General features: G+C 41.0%; 3 protein-coding genes across 3 annotated transcripts in view; 1 reads left to right on the top strand and 2 right to left on the bottom strand.

Annotated features, from left to right (window-relative positions):
* The window catches only part of CPSF3 (cleavage and polyadenylation specific factor 3), a 32198-nt gene extending 17676 nt beyond the window's left edge, over nucleotides 1-14522 (top strand). Inside the window, exons 10-18 of the mRNA XM_087702726.1 lie at nucleotides 1086-1232; nucleotides 2849-3001; nucleotides 4447-4555; nucleotides 5969-6067; nucleotides 8918-9012; nucleotides 10465-10552; nucleotides 12015-12084; nucleotides 12307-12403; nucleotides 14266-14522. Of these exons, the coding sequence (XP_087558852.1) occupies nucleotides 1086-1232; nucleotides 2849-3001; nucleotides 4447-4555; nucleotides 5969-6067; nucleotides 8918-9012; nucleotides 10465-10552; nucleotides 12015-12084; nucleotides 12307-12403; nucleotides 14266-14370 (963 nt within the window). The 3' untranslated portion in view covers nucleotides 14371-14522. The remainder of the gene's footprint in view (nucleotides 1-1085; nucleotides 1233-2848; nucleotides 3002-4446; nucleotides 4556-5968; nucleotides 6068-8917; nucleotides 9013-10464; nucleotides 10553-12014; nucleotides 12085-12306; nucleotides 12404-14265) is intronic.
* A 2523-nt stretch (nucleotides 14523-17045) lies between these two features.
* On the bottom strand, nucleotides 17046-20045 carry LOC148042404 (uncharacterized). Its single transcript, XM_087702721.1, has 7 exons — nucleotides 19923-20045; nucleotides 19554-19624; nucleotides 19271-19448; nucleotides 19043-19165; nucleotides 18251-18346; nucleotides 17983-18157; nucleotides 17046-17478 (listed from the first exon to the last, which is right to left on the bottom strand). Exons 2-5 carry the CDS (start codon nucleotides 19614-19616, stop codon nucleotides 18273-18275), a joined length of 438 nt encoding a protein of 145 aa, XP_087558847.1. The 5' UTR covers nucleotides 19617-19624; nucleotides 19923-20045; the 3' UTR covers nucleotides 17046-17478; nucleotides 17983-18157; nucleotides 18251-18272.
* Nucleotides 20046-20816: 771 nt separating this feature from the next.
* The window catches only part of ADAM17 (ADAM metallopeptidase domain 17), a 57946-nt gene continuing 55398 nt past the window's right edge, over nucleotides 20817-23364 (bottom strand). The window contains exons 19-20 of the mRNA XM_087702719.1: nucleotides 22433-22493; nucleotides 20817-20951 (exon numbers count right to left, since the gene is read on the bottom strand). Of these exons, the coding sequence (XP_087558845.1) occupies nucleotides 22482-22493 (12 nt within the window). The 3' untranslated portion in view covers nucleotides 20817-20951; nucleotides 22433-22481. The remainder of the gene's footprint in view (nucleotides 20952-22432; nucleotides 22494-23364) is intronic.

The following is a 23364-nucleotide window of genomic DNA, read 5'->3' as shown; positions in this document are numbered from 1 at the left end:
TTCTAGGAGACTGAACATGTGAGCATGTGTTCAAGAACGATTGAAGGCCCTGCATAATCTCAGACACTCTCTAAAGATGCACACAAAAGCTCTATTTGTAGCATCACACAGAGAATTTAGGAGCTCACCCAAAAATGGTGGTCTTACCTTTGCTGCCAAGCAGTGGCTTATGTCATTGCCTGGCGGTATTCCTGTGCCCGTACGTGTGTATTTTGCACATACTTAAATTAACTTACACCCAGGCTGTTTGCCCCATGGCAAGTGAGTCCAATGACTCACTGTAATTCGGTCAACAATTGTCTGGATGATCTTCAGTTATTATAGTAATTTCTTTGTATGTATTTCCATCATACCTGGGTGTTGTGGCCCAGCAGGAGTCGTTGGAGCTGCCACCAGACTCCGACAGCGAGGGGCCCTATGAGTTGGCTCTGGAGGATGTTGAGGACCCTGGACAGGGTTCCGACTCCGATCAGGGGAAAGAGAGGCTAGTTGGCCACCAGGAGGCACCTGAGCCTTGGACCAGTGGGGAGGAGACAAGGGAGAGTGAGCCAGACAACAGTAGTGAGTTGTTCCTGGATGCATGCCATCGAAGAGCTACTAGGCGTCAGGAACAGTTGCGCAGTTACAGGAGGTAATTGCACTCAGCGGGTGGTCGTTAGGCTCCTCTCCAGACTATAAAAAGTCTACTTGTGCACACGTCCCTCTTGCAGAAGTCAACACAGGATCGAATGTCAGAGAACATTATATGAGCTTTGCAGGCTGGATTGCTGCCAAGCCTTATCTGTGTTTATTGCTGCCCAAGCTTTTCTGTGCTGGGTTACTGCCAAGGACCTGTTTGTTAATTAAATGCCGTAATTTATCTCTGACTCGGAGTGTGCTTTGGTGTGGAACGAGGGGGGGGGGGTCAGAAAACTTGGGTATTTTGCAGTGAAAAGCAGAATCATTGAGATGTTGAATTTGGTAACTTGACCAGACTGGTGCCCAGAATTGTTAGGCTAGGCATTTAAAAGGCATGTTCAATATTTTTCTGTTGAATATGAAATAATAAAATATTGTTGGAATTTGTGCATTTTCCGCTGTTGCAGCATATCATGTCCGAGCCTGAAGAAATTACAACAATGTCAGGACAGAAACTACCACTGAAGATGTCGGTGGATTACATTTCTTTCTCCGCACATACAGATTACCAGCAAACCAGCGAGTTTATTCGGGCCCTCAAGCCCCCCCACGTGGTTAGTATCTAACTTCCTTTCACGACATCGAATAATTATTGATCAGTTCTCAACACAAGTTCAAGGCGTTTTATTTCAGGCTCTCAATCTAATGTTAACCGTCTCCTTTCCTGTACGAATTTACCAGTCAGCCATTATCTAATATCATATTTATTAATTGCTTTTCAATTGTTTCTCAAAACAATCCTTCTCAAAAGTATTATTTTAAAACTGGTTCTTCAGGAAATGCTGTGACACATATTGAGATAATAATTGGGGGGGGGGGGAGTTCCAAGGAAGAAACAAGAACATCTGAAGGATATAAGAAAACAATGATTTAATGAAAATCAGAATATATTTTTTATATCTAATTTTTTTATTTCTTTAAAAAAAAACACAAATATTTCATCATTTGTCAATCATTAAGACATTGAAGTACAATTTTTTTTGTGTGCCCCTCCCTCCCTCCCCCCCAACCCCCCTCCTCCTTCCCCCCCCCCCCGACTTCCCAGAACCCCTACACGGTATGGATTTTTAACTAACACAGTCTAAAATCTATTGAGAAAAAAGAAATAAAGAAATTAATGACATTCTACATTGATCTTAGCTTCTTCTTACTGAACTAACTTTTAACAGTTTAAATCATTTCTGATCTTAAGCATAGGCTAACTGGAATTTCTTGGTCCCGTATTTATTTTGTATATAGTCAATCCATTTTTTCCAGTCTCGTTTATATCTCTCATTTGAATGATCTTTAAGATATGAGAATATTTTTTTTTAAGGAGTGCTCATATCCCAAAACTATTGTGCATTTCGACACTTGTCCACCACCACTTTCCTACAGCCTATTTCACTGGCAAAAAATGGAAAGGTTTTTTTGGGGGGGGGCAGCTTTTATGAAACACCGAGAGAACTAAAAGTTATCCTGCTCACTTTGGACTTTCCGAGCTGAGAAAGTTGGGAAAGATTAGAAACATTTGAGGACCAGGAAGATATAACCCAGTACAATGGAAATTGTACATAAACCGTTAAAACCATACTCTGCGTGTAGTAGCTGCTCTCTCTTCTCTTTCTTATTTTATTTATTTTTTATTTATTTATATGCCGCCCTTTTCCCTGGGGGGACTCAGGGCGGCTTACAACTCGAAAAGGGGGGGAAACAAACAATTAACACATAAGACAGTACATCATTAAAAGCACGACATTCATACTATTCGGGTGGGTTACAGTCTTTAACCCCAGGCCTGACGGGATAGCCAGATTTTAAGGGCTGTGCGGAAGGTCTGGAGGGTGGTGAGGGTACGAATCTCCACGGGGAGATCATTCCATAGGGTCGGAGCTGCCACCGAGAAGGCTCTCCTCCGCGTAGTTGCCAGTCGACATTGACCAGCAGATGGGACTCGGAGGAACCCTAATCTATGGGATCTAATTGGTCGGGTGGAGGTAATTGGCAGTAGGCGGTCTCTCAAGTACCCAGATCCACTACCATGGAGGGCTTTGTAGGTGACAAGTAGCACCTTGAAACGTACCCGGAGATCGACCGGTAGCCAGTGCAGCTCGCGGAGGATAGGTGTCTTCCTCTCCTTATCTCAGCGATGACCTCCTTAATTGTGGATATGCTTGTATTTGTCGTGCAGATATTGGTGCACGGGGAGCAGAACGAAATGGCTAGACTGAAAGCTGCCTTGATACGGGAATATGAAGATAACGACGAAGTCCACATCGAGGTCCACAATCCTAGAAACACTGAAGCTGTGACTCTAAACTTCAGAGGAGAAAAACTGGCCAAAGTAAATGCTAATCTTGTTCTTTTGCTCTAACAAGAATCTTTTCATGAATCTTGGTTGAAAGGGCGTTATTTTTCTTACTTAAAGTATGTATAGCCTACTTGTATATAAGAATAATAAACTGTATAAACTACTGTGGAAAGAATAGGGCTTTTTCCTCCCATGGTTAAAAACACAGGACTGAAGGGATGGAGGGTGACAGTAGTAAAATGCAGAGTGACCATGGAGATGCTCAATCATCCAGATCAGTGTTTCTCAACCTTGGCCACTTGAAGATGTCTGGACTTCAACTCCCAGAATTCCCCAGCCAGCGAATGCCCAGCAGTTCAGCGGTTCAAATCTCACCGGCTCAGGGTTGACTCAGCCTTCCATCCTTCCGAGGTGGGTAAAATGAGGACCCGGATTGTTGTTGGGGGCAATATGCTGACTCTGTAAACCGCTTAGAGAGGGCTGAAAGCCCTGTGAAGCGGTATATAAGTCTAACTTCTATTGCTATGGTTGTCCCCAAGGTTATCCCTTCAGAGCTGAAGAAGCTTCTCGGATGAGAAGCGAAATGTCTTCGAAGAAAAATCAGAAAGTCCAGTTGCCTCTTGAAAAAAAGCACCTTTGGGATAAAATCCAGGGTGTTCAGAATCTTCTGTTGGCTACGCTGGTACAATTGTTAGAAACCTTTTTTGTTGTTTGAAGGTGTCATTTACTGGACACGCAGGAATATCTGGCCTGATAATATTGAAGCAGAGCAGTTTGAGATACGCTGTTTTTAAAACAGGGACAAATCTGTGATAAAAGCCTACAAGTGGGGCGTATCACTTGTGATTCTTAGAAAAGCATCGATTTGTCAGTCAAAAAAATGGAAGAACTTAAAAGGATGCTGTATACTTCATTAGCAGCGCTGTTAAATAATTAAGTGAAGTTAGCAATAGCAGTTAGCAGTTAGACTTATATACCGCTTCATAGGGCTTTCAGCCCTCTCTAAGCGGTTTACAGAGTCAGCATATCGCCCCCAACAATCTGGGTCCTCATTTCACCCACTTCGGAAGGATGGAAGGCTGAGTCAACCTTGAGCCGGTGAGATTAGAACCGCTGAACTGCAGATAACAGTCAGCTGAAGTGGCCTGCAGTACTGTACCCTAACCACTGCGCCACCTTAAGTTAAAGTCAACTATACCAGTGTTTCTCAACCTTGTCAACTTGAAGTCCTGTGGACTTCAACTCTCAGAATCCCCCAGCCAGCATAGATTCTGGGCGTTGGAAGTCCACAGGACTTCAAGTTGACAAGGTTGAGAAACACTGATCTATACATTTACTTACAGATATTTACATATGAACCTAATAGGGAAGCATGCAGCTAAAGTGTTATCTTCAATTGTTCAAATAGAGGTTATACATTTGATTCGTCTTTCTATAATCTCTCCTAATTAGTCACAATTTTGTACTTTTTTTGGTAGGTAATGGGTTCTCTAGCTGATAAGAAACCAGAACAGGAGCAGCGAGTTTCAGGAATACTAGTTAAAAGAAACTTTAACTACCATATTCTTTCTCCTTGTGATCTGTCCAGTAAGTAAAAGTTATCCTCCTCACCCCATATTCAATGTATTTTTAACGAGCCAAATGTGTGCTCTTTACTCAAAAGTCATATTTCTCAGTTTGAATATTCAGGGATGACAATGATTTCATATTTGTACACTTAAATGTAGTCTATAGTGTTTATACAGTAGCTAAATACAGTTTTAAGTGTAGGCTATAAGTTTTAAATGAAGAAAAATTCAAAAATATTTTACAATACTCTAATATCAAGTAAAGACTAAAACAGTTCTTTGAAATAAAAGTCCAGAAATTACACCTGTTCAAAGCTTTTGACGAAGAGAGACTTCACCTCATGGGGCTGCCTCTGAAGAGTGTTCGAAGACTACAGTTGGTTCAGAATGCAGCCGCACGAGCAATATTGGGTGTACCTAGATACACCCATGTTACACCTATCCTCCACGAGCTGCACTGGCTCCCCATTGGTCTCCGGACGTGCTTCAAGGTGCTAGCCGTTAACTTTTAAAGCCCTACATGGTTTAGGACCTGGCTACCTGAGAGACCGCCTCCTGCCATTTACCTCCCAATGACCAATAAGATCGCACAGGTTGGGCCTCCTTTGGGTACCGTCGACCGGACAATGCTGGCTGGCGGCCCCTCGGGGGAGGGCCTTCTCTGTAGCTGCGCCGGCCCTCTGGAACGAACTACCCGTAGAAATCCGGACCCTCCCCACTCTCTCGGCCTTCCGTAAAGCCACCAAGACCTGGCTGTTCCGGCAGGCCTGGGGCTGTTGATTAATATCCAGCCCCTCTTGGACAGAATAGATGTTGTGTTAATTTTAATCTTGTATTTCTTATTTTAAAATTTTTAAAAATGCTTTTATCTTGCCTGTGGGCCGCCCAGAGTCCCAATGGGAGTGGACGGCATACAAATTTCATTAATAGCAGTTATAGCAGTTAGACTTATATTCCGCTTCATAGGGCTTTCAGCCCTCTCTAAGCGATTTACAGAGTCAGCATATCACCCCCAACAATCCAGGTCCTCATTTCACCCACCTCGGAAGGATGGAAGGCTGAGTCAACCTTGAGCCGGTGAGATTAGAACCGCTGAACTGCAGATAACAGTCAGCTGAAGTGGCCTGCAGTACTGCACCCTAACCACTGTGCCACCTCGGCTCTTAAACTAAACTAAACCTTCAGTAAAGGTGTGCCCCATCAAGACCGCTCTGCACATTGCTACCTGAAACTCACCTGAGCTCTGCCATATCTCTGCTTTCTTAAGGCAGATCCTTTGTGGTGATATGATGGACCCTCTGAAATGAAATAGATCTGGAAAAGATCTAGTAACGTTCATATCACTTTCTTAGATTAATTGAAGAATATTGTAGGCCCCAGTCTGTGGCACGTACTAAAGATTGTCTTTTTTTTCTTTAAAAACTCTCCCAAGATTACACAGATCTTGCCATGAGCACTGTGACGCAGACACAAGCTATTCCGTACACAGGGACATTCAGTCTGCTTCATTACCATCTGCAAAAATTAACAGGTATGGAGATGAAATACTTGAGAACTATTTTTTTAAAAAACCTTTTCCTCTACTACTCTTCTGGTTGCTAAATTCCACAAGATTCAGTTTGGTATTAACATTTTGAATGAATAAGTGTAATGGGAGATGAATGATTAATATTCTGTAGGATAACAAGATCAGAGCAAAATCCAAGTAGGCTTATTTGTGAGCAGATGTTTTAAGGACCGGTCAAAGTTGCGATGGCCTTGGAAATAGCAATACCAATAGCAGTTAGACTTATATACCGCTTCATAGGGCTTTCAGCCCTCTCTAAGCGGTTTACAGAGTCAGCATATCGCCCCCACAGTCTGGGTCCTCATTTTACCCACCTCGGAAGGATGGAAGGCTGAGTCAACCTTGAGCCGGTGAGATTAGAACCGCTGAACTGCAGATAGCAGTCAGCTGAAGTGGCCTGCAGTGCTGCATTTAACCACTGCGCCACCTCGGCTCTATAGGGTGCTTTACTAACCCGTAAATCATTTCTGGTTGTTATAAAACGTCGGTGTCTCCCCCCCCCCCCATTCCCCATGGCCACAAAACTGCAATGTGGGGCTTAGCAACCTGTTCACGTTGATGACCAATTGCCAGGCACCCCATGATCATGTGATTTTAAATCTTCTCTGCTGACTTCTCCAGAAAGTCAGTGGGGAAGCTGGTAGGGAAAGTTGTAATCCACTGTTGCCTGTCAAGAACACTCCCTCTTATTTCCTGGGGCTGGCTAAAAGAGCTGCCTTCCAAGGTGGGGAATCTCATGGAGTTGAGATTTCTAGCCACACTGAGGATTTTGCCTGTCTTCTGTCCACTGGGAAGAAATCCCTTATTACGCTATAAGGGACACAGTTAAATTCCTTTAATATTTTACCTCCGTTCCTATAACCCAATGAAGGATTCCCCCTACTGGTCAGATTTTCTGTGGAACCTCCCCTTCATCCACTGAAGATTTTAGTTCCGTTCCTGCAGCCCAATGAAGGAACTTCCCCTCTGTGAACCTACCCAGATCTTCTTATTTGGATCCGGGTACTTGAGAGACCGCCTGCTGCCAATTACCTCCCACAGACCCATTAGATCTCACAGGGCTGGCCTCCTCCGGGTGCCATCTACCAGCCAATGCCACCTGGCTATGACCCGGGGGAGGGCCTTCTCTGTGGCAGTTCCGGCCCTCTGGAACGAACTCCCCGCAGGGATTCGGACCCTCACCTCTCTCCAGGCCTTCCGAAAAGCCGTCAAAACCTGGCTTTGCCGGCAGGCCTGGGGGAGATGAGTTCCCTCCCCTCTCGACATGTATGGTTGTGCGACTGTTGTTTACTTTTATTATTTGTATTTTGTCTTTTTTTGTTCCCCTTTTTTCCCCCCCTTGAATTGTTCGCCGCCCTGAGTCCTCCCGGAGAAGGGCGGCATACAAATAATACAATACAATACAATACAATTCCTTCCTGGAGCTTCTTACCTGGGATTTGTCTGCTTAACCAACTGGGAGATCCTTTAATGATAGCAACCTGGAGTAGCGAGATTGCAGTCATTGAGCGAAAGTGATCACTCAGTCATCTTGCTTAACTTCCATTTTGCTCAACGACCAAGATTCCCGTGCCAGTTGTGGTCATAACTCGAGGTCTATCTGTAAGCTGCTTTTTCACAAGCGTTAAAAGATCCTCAAGTTACTGGGGCACCTCCGAAGCTCACTGGAGAAGGCTGTGCGAGATATTGAAAGATACATTTCAGAGCAGACCTGGAAAATCTCGTTACCTTGGAATTGGCTGAGCAATGTATCAGAAAATTGTGTGTCGTACTTTTGTGATTCCAAAGCCGTTGCAGCAAGGATGGAAAAGGATGATTGCACTTATTTTGACTGTTTGGATCTGCTTTAAAAAGATTAAAAAGGGTAGAGCATGAAATTAAAATGGTTTCATCATTTGTATTTCAATGTACCTGATTGACACATTCACTGTGTACACATCTGCTAAGCCAGAACACAATTTGCCTGGTTTGAGTTTAGTATCTGGCTAGAATCCAAGTACTATGGTTTGTACACTATTATTGCAACTTAGCATAGCATTTATTCAATAAACTATGGTTAAGCAAGCCAGGACTTCACAAATCTGGTGATTATTTGCCCATCCTGGATTGCTCCCAAGGTTGTCGGATGTGTATCATAGAAGGAAACAGGAGCCAGCAGTCCAAACACCTATTGAATAATAATTTAGTGGAATGTGTGATTGGGTGTGTGTTGTGGCCCAGCAGGAGCCGTTAGAGCTGCTACCAGACTCCGACAGCGAGGGGCCCTTTGAGTCGGCTCTGGAGGAGGTGGAGGACCCTGGACAGGGTTCTGACTCCGAGCAGGGCGCGGAGAGGCTGGTTGGCTACCAGGAGGCGCCTGAGCCTTGGACCAGTGGGGAGGAGACAAGGGAGAGTGAGCCGGACGCCAGCAGTGAGTTGTTCCTGGATGCCCAGCACCGGAGAGCTAATAGGAGTCAGGAACAGTTGCGCAGTTACAGGAGGTAATTGCACTCAGCTGGTGGTCATTAGGCTCCTCTCCAGACTATAAAAAAACGGCTTGTGCACACGCCCCTCTTTGCAGAAGTCAACGCATTGACTAAAAGTTGGATAACATTTGTAACTATCTTGGCAGGCTGGATTGCTGCCAAGGTCCTTATCTGTTTGTTCTGCTTGGCTTTCAGCCACCGAGGTTTTGGGTTCTTGCTATTAAAGTACATTCCAGTTAAGCTTGGCATTTGTTACTGGACGGAGGAGGGGGCCAGAACAGGTGTGTATATGTATATATGTTACATGACAAACTTTGTTGTAATTTTACTGGTTAATATTTTTTTAAAGGTGACATAAAAGAAATAGAGGTCCAGGATAAGCCAGCTTTGAAAGTTTTTAAAAACATTACCGTGGTCCAAGAACCAAGCATGGTGGTGCTCGAGGTAAGGACAGCGTGGCGGTTTTCTTACGGTACCTTGTACATTGCTTTGACAGAGAATGAAACTGTCTTATCATATATAAAACAGAATGGCAGTGGCTTTGCTTACCTGGATCTTCTTCTTTTTCCAGTCATCAGTCATACCGTTATGCTTGTACTTTACAAAGCAGTAAAACAACAGTCCAGCGCCAACGTATTATTAGCATAGAATTGACAAAATCAATCCGCTATAGTCCATCTAATCTTGCACTCTGTGGCATAACTTCCTGTTTCATTCCTCGCTTTGTTCTGCCTATACTCAGCTGCAACGCAGACTTACCATTTTTTCAATTGCCATCTTTTAAAAATAAATCCCATAAATTAGGGGACTGAGCCGAGGTGGCGCAGTGGTGAAATGCAGCACTGCAGGCTACTTCAGCTGACTGCAGTTCTGCAGTTCGGCTGTTCAAATCTCACCGGCTCAGGGTTGACTCAGCCTTCCATCCTTCCGAGGTGGGTGAAATGAGGACCCGGATTGTTGTTGGGGGCAATATGCTGACTCTGTAAACCGCTTAGAGAGCGCTGAAAGGCCTATGAAGCGGTATATAAGTCTAACTGCTATTGCTATTGCTATTGGAGGCTAAAACAAATGAAGAAAGGTTGCAGGAACTGGGGATGTCTAGTTTAATGAAAAGAAGGACTAGGGGAGACATGATAGCAGTGTTCCAATATCTCAGGGGTTGCCATAAAGAAGAGGGAGTCAAGCTATTCCCCAAAGCACCTGAGGGCAGGACAAAACGAAATGGGTAGAAACAAATCAAGGAGAGAAACAACTTAGAACAGAGGAGAAATTTCCTGACAATTAATTAACAATTAATCAGTGGAACAACTTGCCTCCAGAAGTTGTAAACACTTCAACACTGGATGTTTTTAAGAAGATGTTGGATAATATTTATCTGGTGTAGGGTTTCCCGCCTAAGCCGGGGGTTGGACTAGAACAGTGGTTCCCAAACTTGGCAACTTTAAGACTTGTGGACTTCAACTCCCAGAATTCTCCAGCTGGCTGGAGAATTCTGGGAGTTGAAGTCCACAAGTCTTAAAGTTGCCAAGTTTGGGAACCACTGGACTAGAAGACTTAGTCCCTTCCAACTATGTTATCCTATCCTATTCTATTCTATTCTAAATAGATTGCGATACTTAATTGGACAGTCTATATCAGTGTTTCTCAACCTTGGCAACTTGAAGATGTCCGGACTTCAACTCCCAGAATTCCCCAGCCAGCTGGCTGGGGAATTCTGGGAGTTGAAGTCCGGACATCTTCAAGTTGCCAAGGTTGAGAAACACTGGTCTATATTGCTAATTAAATAATTGTTAAACTATTAATTAATGGACAAATCTCCCTTGTTTTTCTGAAGGTCAGACGGTGGAGCTATCTGGTTTGATTTAAACAATCTTTGTTTCCTCTTTTTTTCTTCAGTGGGTAGCAAATCCTGCCAATGACATGTATGCAGATACCGTAACAACAGTGATTCTAGAAATTCAATCAAATCCCAAAGTTCACAAAGGTATTCACTATTTTCATTTGTTTGAGAAGTATAGACCCAAAATGCCTGTGTTGTTCTGGAAGGGGGATGCAAGGCAATTTCGCAGCTTAAAGGGCAGTGATTCTCTCATTCCAGTAACGTGGTCCACTATGCACAATTTAAAACTAATGAGGCTATAAAGTAGATTATTCCCCATATCAATGAAGGAGATGGTGTTAACAGCTTATTTCAATTAATTACATTTAGGAATAGATCTCTTTAATACAGTTTCCTTCACGTTAAAACTCAGTTCCCAGTTCTTTCTTTCATGTGTCCATGTAATTTTCTTGGCTTCAATTTTGAAAGTAGTTTGCTTTTCAGGTTTTATGGAAGTTTTTTTGCCTCCCCTCTAGCCTACATTCCTAATTCCTCGCAAGTCTCTCATTCAGCAAATAAACTGTTGATTTGGCTGACTTTGGATTTAATGGACAAAATCTTCTGGGTCCAAACTTCAGGCAATAATGGATTTTATCCCACAAAATCTGATAAGTGCATCTAGATCAGTGGTGGGTTCCTACCAGTTCGGATCAGTTCGGCCAAACCAGTAGTGGTTTGGCAGCCTGGGGCACTGGAACCAGCAGCAACCCAGGCCTGCCACATCCCCGAACCGGTTCGCCGGGTAATGCCGTATTCACCGCCATCTTGTTTTTCCTTTCTGCGCGTGCGCAGAACAATTTTTATTGCACTGTGCATGCACAAGCAAACCAGCAGTAGTGCCTGGTGGAACTCACCCCTGATCTAGATGTTTGCTCCTGGAAACGTTACCTCCTTTTATCAATAAAAATTGGTTTGCTTGTGTACAATTATGTTTCAGGGCTCAAAAATTCCAATTCAGTCTTTAACTGGCCCTTGGATCTTCCTTCTTACTATAGCAATAGCAATAGCAGTTAGACTTATATACCGCTTCATAGGGCTTTCAGCCCTCTCTAAGCGGTTTACAGAGTCAGCATATCGCCCCCACAGTCTGGGTCCTCATTTCACCCACCTCGGAAGGATGGAAGGCTGAGTCAACCCTGAGCTGGTGAGATTTGAACAGCCGAACTGCAGAACTGCAGTCAGCTGAAGTGGCCTGCGGTGCTGCACCCTAACCACTGCGCCACCTCGGCTCTTACTAGTCTGTTAAATCAAAGGTTCATTGTATCTCTTCAGCTTATCAGATAAAAGAAGGTATGTTTGTCTATAACGGAAGATCTAAAAAATTTTCAGAATTATCTGATTCATGCCCCATTTAGTTTACTCAATTTTATAAAGAAAATAGTTTCTACTTCAAGAAACCTGGTTGTGTGCCTACATTTTCCTTCGTATGTGAAAGAGGATAGTGTGCATCTTTCAGAAGTTTGGTTGGAAGTGTTACTCTGGCTATCTTTCCACACAACACCCCTGCCCTTGGGTAAAGTACATAATTAGCAATTAAATTACAGTATTCTCAATTGATGTTTTTCAGCGATGATGCGTAAAATTCCAAAAAAAGAAGAAATAGAAGATTACCACAAAAAAATGGAAATTATGCTTCAGTAAGTTATGATTGCGCATTTCACCGAAGAATCACGGTCTGCATGATTTAGAGTAACACCCAGAATTATCCTCAATAAATGTTCCATTGACCTCAGTGGACTTTCTTTAAAAGAACAGTTCACAGGATTAGAGTGTTAGTTTCCTTAAACAGACTTTATTCTAAATGTAAAACAGCAGCCAGCAAATGAAAATATTTCTAACATTTAACCTTTTGTTTGTAGGGACATATTTGGAGAAGACTGTGTGAGTTCAAAGAAAGATAATGTGCTCAGCATCACTGTGGATGGAAAAACAGCAAATCTCTCATTGGATACAAGGGTAAATACAGCTAAATATTATAATTAGAGCATTTCAAGATTTAGTAGTCATTTTGGAGAGTTAGAACCGGCCAGATATCAGTATGAAATCAGGTAAAAATAGTTGAGAATGTTGCAAACCGCAAGTGTCAAAAAATCTCCACTTAAAAGCTTTAAGAAAAAAAAACCAAGATTTTTTTAAAAAAAAAACTAAAAGGACAAAAATAAGGGGAAATGTTGGTAAATTGAATACATTATAATCATTGATGCTTCACCAAAGGCACTCGGAATGCGTGTCTGTGAAATAGAAATATTTTTGTTACTGAATGTTCCAGCAACCTTACTATGCCAAAATATATTGAGTTCTTAAGAGCTGAAAGATTACAAGCTATCAGTTATTCAGTTCAGCATCTGCACTGTTGTTTCTGCACGTGGCACGACAAAACCGCGCTCGTCAAAATCGCGGTGATAAAATCACGGCGCTAAAGCCGCAACGTCATCACCGCGCGTCATCACTGCCGCGACAACAGCGCGGCAACAGAAGGGCGCTTTAAAACGGCGCCGCGGCAGAAAGCCGACTTCAATTAAGGTAAGCGTTAGGATTAGGTTTAGGGGTTTGTTTTAGGGTTAGGTTTAGGGTTAGGTTTACGGTTAGGTTTAGCGTTAGGGTTAGGGTTAGGATACTGAGTGCTTGGGAATGCGCGAATTTGCCCTCCGCGATTATGTCATCACGGTAGGGTCGCGTTTTTCCTTAGTGCTTAGAACGGCGCGAATTAGTCTTCGCGCTTATGTCTCCGCGGATAAGGGCTTCGCGGGTTTGTGGTGGAACCTTTTCTGCATTCCTGGTCTCATAAGCAACATTTTTTAGATAGCTTACGTTAAAGGACCCTGAAAGCACCTGTAAGCATTTGGAGTAAACTAAGAGCTACCCTGCTCGGTGTATCTGCTTCCTGGGTTTTCACAGCTTGTCTGCGTACATAAAAACACACCAGACAAGGCTTCTTCTTTAAAAAAAAAATGTTTGCATTGGCTAGGGAAAATAAAAAAAATATTCCCTAAGCAAAAATATGCTTTGTGACCAATGCATAGGTTCCCAGTTGTCTGTCTGATCCAAATGGCTTGACCGCATTTACTTGCCGTAGTATTCTAAACTATTCTAGTCCCTTCTAGCTGATGGACATGTTTTATTTTTTCCAGAATGATGTGTTGGCAAAATACGTATCCGCAGCTCTCAAAAAAAGGCATAGGCCCATGTTGCAAAGACTCAAATTCCCTTCCACAATGTATAGTTTCTCTTTTTGTATTAACATTTTTTTCTGCTGCCACTTATCATAAAGAATATATTTTTTCCCAATGCTGGAGATCAGGGAATGCATCCAGTGGACCTTGCATTCCCAAGCAATTGCATTGCCAATTACCTCCACCAGACCGATTAGATCCCACAGATTAGGCCTCCTCCGAATCCCATCCGCCGGCCAGTGCCGACTGGCGACTACCCGGAGGAGAGCCTTCTCTGTGGCTGCTCCGACCCTCTGGAACGAACTCCCCATGGGGATTCGAACCCTCACCACCCTCCAGGCCTTCCGCAAAGCCCTTAAAACCTGGCTGTTCCGACAGGCCTGGGGCTAAAGAACCGTTGCCCCTATCTCGAATGATTGTTGCGCTTTTAAATTATGTATTGTTTTGTGTTGTTGTCAAATTGTCTGTATCCCCCTTCCCTTGTTTGAGTTGTGAGCCGCCCTGAGTCCCCCTCGGGGGGGAAAAGGGTGGCATACAAATGAAATAAACAAACATTCAAACATTATAGGCCTGGGATACTAAACAGGCCTGTGGAATTTACACACGAAGGCCACTTAAGGTTGCCTCTGTTTTGCTCTCTTTTAGACAGTTGATCATGAACCAGGATGTGAAGATGATGATGAAACTCTTCGGGAAATGGTCGAGCTGGCAGCACAGCGACTTTACGATGCCATCACTCCTATACAATAAACTCGTAGATTTTGTATATACCCGTCGGGATCCTCTAATGAGTGTACACTTTTTAAAAATGTTCCTCCGTTAAAATAATTTTGCCCCCAGATGGGCAGGCCAAAATAACTTCTGTTTGTGTCTACAATTAAAAAATGTATTATAAAAAAAAAGCTCATTTCTCCTGGTTCATTGGCTAAAGTGGGCTATGAATGACCAAAATGCAAAAACTGAGATTTTAAAAGGATTGTCTAATTTTTAAAAAATGTTTCAACATATTTTTGTTATTAGACTCATATTACCAGAAGAATCAGGATGTTTTGAACTTATCATCTTAACCTGAATTTGCATATACTAGAATTCACAGAAGTTGCAGTACAGATAGTTCAGAACTTACAAATGGTTGTTTAATGCAGTGTTTGTCAACCTTGGCAACTTGAAGATGTCTGGACTTCAACTCCCAGAATTCCCCAGCCAGAGGGGAGTTGAAGTCCAGACATCTTCAAGTTGCCAAGGTTGAGAAACACTGGTTTAATGACTGTTTGCAGTCACAACAGCCACATTGTGAAATGCTTAAGCGCAGAGTCTTTTAGAATGCTGGCTTCATAGCAATTTCATCTTTGGAGGAGAAAACACTAGCAAACATCATTGTTATCAGTAAAATTTGGAAAGGGCCCTTCTCCAAAACACATGATTTTGATAAGGAACCTTCTGAACTATTGCGAAAATGAGGCCTGTCCTACACTTGTGCCCCCCTCCCTGCCCTATAGATACCCCTGCTAGGTCTCTAAATGCCCCTTGGTTATGCCTCCTCCAGTAGAAAGAAGCTTTGTGGTCAACTCTTTCTTTTGAAATTAAATTGCTATATTGCATTAGGTCTGAACTTTCTACTTCAAATGGTTGCAGTTTCTAATGAAGATGAGATATTAAACAGCTGACCCAGACAAGCAATTAAATTATATATATATATATATATATATATATATATATATATATATATATATATATATATGTATATGTATATATATATATATATTTGCATATGCATATACATATACATATATATTTGCATATGCATATACATATACATATATATGTATATGTATGCACACACACATATACATATACATCATACACATATATAACTTTAAATACATACCTATTCTCTGGCTCATCTGATAAGAAGAACTCTGTGGCTTAGTGGTTAACACATCTGCCTAAGATGCAATACAGCACAGGGACTGCTACGAACCACCTGAAACCCACCCCTGCATCAGAACCTATTCTTCCATCTCCCCCACCATCACAACTGATAAAGCTTCAATGAGAAACGAAATGTTTTCATCTTCTCCCTTAAGGAAAAACAAATCAGTTGGCTTTTCAAAAAGTGCCTTTGTGACAACGATGGATGTCGTTGGATGACTGAGAATCGCCACAGCAATAGCAATATAGCAATAGCAGTAGACTTATATACCGCTTCATAGGCCTTTCAGGCCTCTCTAAGCGGTTTACAGAGAGCATATTGCCCCCAACAATCTGGGTCCTCATTTTTACCCACCTCGGAAGGATGGAAGGCTGAGTCAACCCTGAGCCGGTGAGATTTGAACCGCTGAACTGCTGATCTAGCAGTAGCCTGCAGTGCTGCATTTAACCACTGCGCCACCTTGGCTCTTCTGCCACTGGCCTGTACCTCTGATGAAATACGGAACACACAAACAGGCAGCCCCGTTTTCAAGAGAGGTCATGAGACGTTTGGCCTTGCAGTCATTCTAAGTCAGTGTTTCTCAACCTTGGCAACTTGAAGATGTCCGGGACTTCAACTCCCAGAATTCCCCAGCCAGCGAATGCTGGCTGGGGAATTCTGGGAGTTGAAGTCCCGGACATCTTCAAGTTGCCAAGGTTGAGAAACACTGTTCTAACTATTCCCCCAATCCTATTATTTTATGAATAACTACATTGCTGCTGAAAGTTAGATTAGAAATATGCCTGAGCAGAAAGGACGGAAATAAAGAAGAAAATTTGTAGCTCAGGGTTGAAATGAGGGCTCCTTGGTGCCCTCTAAGCTTGGTTGTTTTCTTGCAGACGTTTCGCTGCCCAGACTAGGTAACGTCATCAGTGCTAGTAAAGAATGAGGTGTGCTCTCAATTTATATTCTAGTGGCCTGCCCTGTCAGTTTAAGTGGGAGTGATTCTTTGGTTGGGCTGTTTACTGCTATCTCGTTTGGCAGTTCCTTAATTGCGGCATTGTTTAGTTCTTTTTGTTTTTATTAGTTTATAATATAGCATATGAAGAAAATACAAAAATAAATAGTAGGGGAAATAGGGAAGGGGACAGGGAAGGGAAAGGGAGGGAAAGGAAAGGGGGGAAAGGGAAAAAAAAGGGCATTGACTTCCTATTCACTTTGGTGCAGTAGAATAACACATTAACATCAAATCTCAACTTTTTACTTTTATATAATAATAGCATAAACTAGCCTTTTCTCTAACAACAAATCTAGTAGACATAAAAGTATTTATTTATATATATATATATATATATATATATATATATATATATATATATATATATATATATATATATATATATATATATATATATATATATATATATATATATATATATATATATATATATATATATATATATATTTTCTTTTCAGTTCAATTTAGTCACCTCTGCTAACTTCATCCATTTTTGCAGCCATTCATCCATTGTAGCAATTAAGATGACCTTCCATCTCTGTGCATGAAATAGTCTTGGCTGCCATCAAGCATTGTTTACTTCTTGATTGACAGTCTGATATTATTCTTAGCATTAATATGTGTTCATCTGAGCGTTGGCTGCTCGCGGGGAGGTGTTTTTCTCTTTTTGTTCCCTTTTTGGCTTGTTGAACGTCTCTTTTGCACAGAATATACAGATGGTTCATGTCTCTGTGTCCGTCGATGGCCAATTTGTCGGAGTGCAGCCTGCTTCTAATGTTTTTAGACTTGACTTGGTCTAAGGTGATCAATAATATAAATGCATAAAGGCAACCATTTTTCTACCCAATAAGACGTATGTCTTCAGGAATGTGTTATTTAACAGTGTCAACACAGCCATATTGTTTATCATCTGAGGTTCCAGCAGAATCTGAAAAGAATTAAACAGATATTAACATTGCATTTACCTATAATCCTAAATCTGTTTATTTTGCAATGCAAAATATTATTGTATCAAACAATGCAAAAGGACTGGATTTCTAGAAGAACCATTTTTGATGTATTTAAAGAAAGTGTACTGCTAAAAGGTTATAAAATTCTAGTGAGGGAGGATGAAGGGACGACATTCCTAACTGAGGCTTTCCAAAGTAGAGTCATCAATTGAAATGTGTCTATTTCTCTCCCAGAAACAGAATGGCAAATCATCGCCATCCGGTTTTATTTTGTTGAGGCATACGGAGTCAAACTTTGTACACATTTCTTTGATATTTTTCTTCATAGCCTCTTGAAGTTTTTTTTTCTGTTTTGGGGTCTCCTTTGCTACTTCCCGTAAAACAATATTGACGAAGCAAAATCGAATTTTAACTTTTAATGCGTTATATAATTTTACTTACTGAGGTTGTCCTAATTTCTTACCATCGTTTAAGATACTTACAAGGTTCGGTTCATCTATTTCTTTGTGGAACATCTGGATTTCCTCTTTTAGTTTTTTACATTCCTTGTCTTCTTTCGTTAGTGCCTCGACTTTCCCTAAATTTCTTTTTGAAGAGTTTGTTTTTCTCCTTAAGGCTGGTGACTTTGCTGGCTAAGAATTTGCTTTCCTCTTCCACCTAAAATGTAGAAATTACAGGAAGCATAGAATAGAAATGAACAGGCAAAAAGAGAAGCTTTAAACGGGATAGTAAGGGAAATGTATTACTTACCTCTCTTATCATGGCATTTTTCTTAGCCATCTTCTCCTGGTGTTTTTTTGTAAGATCTTTCAGCTCCTTTTCTGTATTGAATATCTGGAGACAGTACTGCCAAAAGAAGTCATTTTTAACACTGAATGCAAACCAACTGGAGGAGGGTAATTTAGTTATGCAAGTTTTCAAAGTAATGTATATATTGTATGCCTTCTCAAACCAAAATATTGATATTTCCGGTTGAGACTACGTATGGGGGAATTTAGATTTTTAGCAGCAATCCTTAAACAGGCTGATTATAAATGAAGCTTCTGTGCAAGGTGACAGAGACATGTTTCCCAGCCTTTCTGGAAGGCTGTCCTGTGGATGTGTTTTAATTGAAGATATTAACACACTTCCCCAAGAAAGGGCCTGTAAGAAGGTGTACAAATATTTTTAAAATATTCAGGTACAATAATTATTCTAAAAGTTATTCTAAAACAATTTTGCCTGTTCCTAGATTTCTTTGATTCCTGTTTTATTTCATTATTATTATGTGATGTTATCTTTGAATCCTAAATCCCAGAGTCAGGCAGGTAAGTTGACAAGTAAATAAAGAAATAAAACAGAGAATCTCTTACCTCACAGAGGGCTTTCCCCGCATAATACAGGAATGTCTCCATCCAATTCCTAAACTAAACTAATCCTAACTAAACCAAACAAACAAATATATTAAACTTGATAAAGAAATAAAAAATATATAAAGTGTATGTAAACTAAACTATGTAAACAAGTGTGATATTAAATAAGATAAATTCTTATTTATCTTACCATCATCGTCATCCGGTTTTCTTTCTTTGTTGAAGTATACAGAGCCAAAATCTATATACATTTCACTGACTTTTTTCTCCATCACTTTCTGAAGTTCTTTCTGAATTTGACTCTCCTTTGCTACTGCCTGTAAAACAAAATTGACCCACAATCAAAATTTTACTTTTAATGGATTATATAATTTTAGTTACTGAGGTTGTCCTAATTTCTTACTACCGTGTAAGATACTTGCATTTTTCAGTTCATCTATCTCTTTGTGGAACTTCTGGATCTCCTTGTTTAGTTTTTCACATTCCTCGTCTTCTTGAGTAGCGAGTTGACTTTCTGTAAATTTCTTTTCCAAGAGTTTGTTTTCTTCCTCAGGGCTTGTGACTTCGCTGGCTAATGATTTGTTTTCCTCTTCTGGCTAAATTGCAGAAATTACAAAAAGCATTTGTCAATCTTAGAATACAAATAAACAGACAAAAAAGGGAAGCCTTAAACAGGATTGTAAGGGAAATGTATTACTTACCTCTCTTATCACGACATTTTTCTTAGCCATCTTCTCCTGGTGTTTTTCACTGAGTTCTCTCATCTCTTCTTCTGTATTTTAATGGAAAAACACTTGTGCTATTATACAACATTCATTGAAGGCATCTTAAGCCAGCAGTGACACAGCAATTTAAGACTGGTCATTACAGATGGCCCAGTCTGTTTAAAATGCCATGTCAGGGTGTGGTATTAGTGCAGGGAAATAGATCTTTTTGCATGTTTCCCATTAGTTTAAAGGGACTTCAGAGCCTCCCCCAAAGACAGTAGTTCTGAAGGAAGGGACAGGCCGTCCTTCTATTCCCACTCCTGCTTACAGGTTCCCACACAAACAATGTGATTGGTTGCTCACCTTTGTCTCTTTGATGCTGTGTGTATTTCTGGAGCCAGTTCTGCCAAAAGAAGACATTTTCAACACTGAAGGCAAACCAACTGGAAGAGGGTAATTTAGTTATCCCAGTTTTCCAAGTAATGTATATACCAGAGGTGGGTTCCTACCAGTTCGCACCTATTGGGTAGAACCGGTTCGTCAAATCTACCGAACCGGTTAGAAGAGGTTCCACCAGTGGACCCAGAAAGCAGGCCACACCTACAGAAGAGCTTCCAAAATTTTTTGAAACCCACCACTGGTCCTTGGATACGATTATTCTACACTATCATGCTCCTATTTATAAAACTCAGTGCCTCTGTGAAAGGTAAGGATGACTACTGCATTTGTGGTGCAATCAGAACATTGCGTGTGTTGAAGTTGTTTTAACGCAAACCAAAGATGCCTTTTAAAAAACAACTTTACATCCTATTCTTATGCATGCCAGTGCTGTGTGTGAGGTAATTTAAGGTGGTTCTGACAAGTGTCATCAGCATCTTCATATAGCAATAGCAGCAGTAGACTTATATACCGCTTCATAGGCCTTTCAGGCCTCTCTAAGCGGTTTACAGAGAGTCAGCATATTGCCCCCAACAATCTGGGTCCTCATTTTACCCACCTCGGAAGGATGGAAGGCTGAGTCAACCCTGAGCCGGTGAGATTTGAACCGCTGAACTGCTGATCTAGCAGTAGCCTGCAGTGCTGCATTTAACCACTGCGCCACCTTGGCTCCTTCCGGTCACATGGGCGGCAAGCCACTCCCATCCGGTCACATGGGCAGCAAGCCACTCCCATCCAGTCACATGGGTGGCAAGCCACTCCCACAAAGGAGGCCACACCCACAGAGTAGGTTCGAACAATTTTTGAAACCCACCACTGGTATATACTATATGCCTTCTCAGACCAAATTATTGATATTTGTAGTTGGGACAAAGTATGGGGAATTTAGATTTTTAGTAGCAATCCTTAAACAGGCAGATTACAAATGAAGCTGCTGAGAATAATTATTTTGCCCTATTTGTAAAAAAAAAAAGGCAGGAATAAAAATGTAATCCTCTAGCTCCATTTTTAAAAAAAAATATCAATATTAATCATGCATATAGTTCATATAATCTGGAAGCAACTATATAAAAATTTCATTTGAATTCTTAATAGACATAAATTTCTGGAAATATTGCTGCTTAGAAATAACCATAGTTTTATTTGTGCACAATGATGATGTAAATAAATGGATTGTTTGTAATGGGTGCAGGTATATGGTGGAAGGAATATTATCCCCCCACTATATTGTAACCATCGGTCACAGCCAAAAAACAGTAGGAAGGGGAGGTCTCTCTCCCCTCCCCTACTTCTTTGGGCCATTCACCTGGTGAATTGAAATAGGGGTGAAGGACGTGCTGAACCTTCTCTAGTGCTAAACAAGACATGGCAGTGGTGGGTTTCTACCGGTTCGGAACGGTTTGGCTGAACCGGTCGTGCTTTGGTGGCCTGGGTTGCTGGAACTGGCAGCGACCCAGGCCTGCCACGCCCCCGAACCAGTTCTCTTGTTTTTCAGTTCTGCGCATGCGCAGGACATTTTTTATTGCACTGCGCATGTACACGTAGCACTCATCAAGCGCAAGCGTCCACACACAAACAAACCAGCAGTAGTGCCTGCCGGAATCTACCCTGAGACATGGGATAGTTGAGCAACAATGTTCACTAACTGTTGTCTGCTGGGTGCGCCATCCCTATGCCTTTAACCACAACTAATGGCCAATGCAGTATAGCGCATCATAAGAATAGAACAGACTCTATTTATTTGTTTACTTACTATAATAGCAATAGCAGTTAGACTTATATACCGCTTCATAGGGCTTTCAGCCCTCTCTAAGCGGTTTACACAATCAGCATATATTGCCCCCAACAACAATCCGGGTCCTCATTTCACCCACCTCGGAAGGATGGAAGGCTGAGTCAACCCTGAGCTGGTGAGATTTGAACTGCTGAACTTACTTACTATATTTAAGAACTGCCCATCTCCCTCCCAGAGAGACTAGGGGAGCTCTAGAAATGAAATATTAAAAACATAAGCCCCAGGTATAAAATTTAATGGAGGCAAGAAATGTTAAGAATTAATTAGGAAGAGGGATTTGAGGGCTCTGAACAGCCCCACGACTGTGTGCTTTTCTGTGCACCCCAAGCAAAGCCACAGAGCCATGTTTCCCAGCCTCTCTGGAAGGCTGTCATGTAGTTTAATTGAAGATATTAACACACTTCACCAAGAAAGGGGCTGTAAGAAGGTGTACAAATATTTTTAAAATATTCAGGTACAAAAATAATTCTAAAAATTATTCTAAAACAATTTTGCCTGTTCCTGGATTCCTGTGATTCCTCTTTTATTTCATTATTATGATGTGATGTTACCTGTCAAGTTATCTCTTTGAATCTTAAATCCTAGAGTCAGGCATGCCAGTTGACAAGTAAATAAAGAAATAAAACAGAGACTCTCTTACCTCAAAGAGGGCTTTCCCCGCATAATACAGGAATGTCTCCATCAGGAATTCAATTCCTAAACTAAACAAATATATTAAACATGATAAAGAAATAAACAAATTGTTTGTGTAAACTACATTGAACTAAGTAAACAAGTGTGATATTAAATAATATAAATTAACAAATAAGCAAACCAATATTGTAAACTAAACCTAAGCTATATAAATGCAGTTAAATAAAAACAAAAAACGAATCTAAACTACTAGTCCTCAATGAATATGAAATACATTCAGCACACAAAGAAAAAACTCTTGAGTGAATGGCTTTTATTCAGCCCATCAAAAAGTTTTATTTACAGTTTCTTCTCTTTCTCCTTTGTCAGTTTATATGCTCCTAGCCATCTTCCTGATTTTTTGGCATTTTCAAAAAAAATTGTTTTGCTCTTTTGATTTGATGTGTCAATTCTTCTTTTTCTATTAGGTTCAGCTTATGTTTTATCATCTCCATTTGGTTTTTTTAATTTTTCCATTTGCGGGTTTTTTTGTAATTCTTATTCAAGTTTTTTATATTCTTCTTTTAGTATCTTTTGCTGTTGTCTTTTTTCAGTTTTTTTCTTGCTATATAGGTTATAGCTAATCCCCTAATATATGATTTGGCAGTGTCCTACAGATTTTGTAATGAAGTCTTTTTTTTCCTATTCTCTTTGAAGAAGAATTCCATTTCTTTTACAGTATTTTATATTAATTCTTTATCTTTTACTATTGGTTGGTTCAATGTCCACCGTGGCCTTTTTTTTTGCCCCTTCCAACTAACATTTATTGGGTTATGATCGGACCATATATTAGTTTCAAACTCTATCTCCTGCACAGTTGTTCTCAGTTCTGACGACATCTGTATCATATCGATCCCAGACCATGATTTGTGCCTGTTTGAGTAAAATGTACACTGATTT

This window comes from Thamnophis sirtalis, unplaced genomic scaffold (genome assembly GCF_051295495.1).
Source record: "Thamnophis sirtalis isolate CommonGarterSnake01/CBP01778 unplaced genomic scaffold, rThaSir2_p1.2 scaffold_16, whole genome shotgun sequence".
NCBI lineage: Eukaryota > Metazoa > Chordata > Lepidosauria > Squamata > Natricidae > Thamnophis > Thamnophis sirtalis.
Note: the sequence above shows the minus strand (reverse complement) of the source record. Positions and strands in the feature narration are given on the sequence as shown.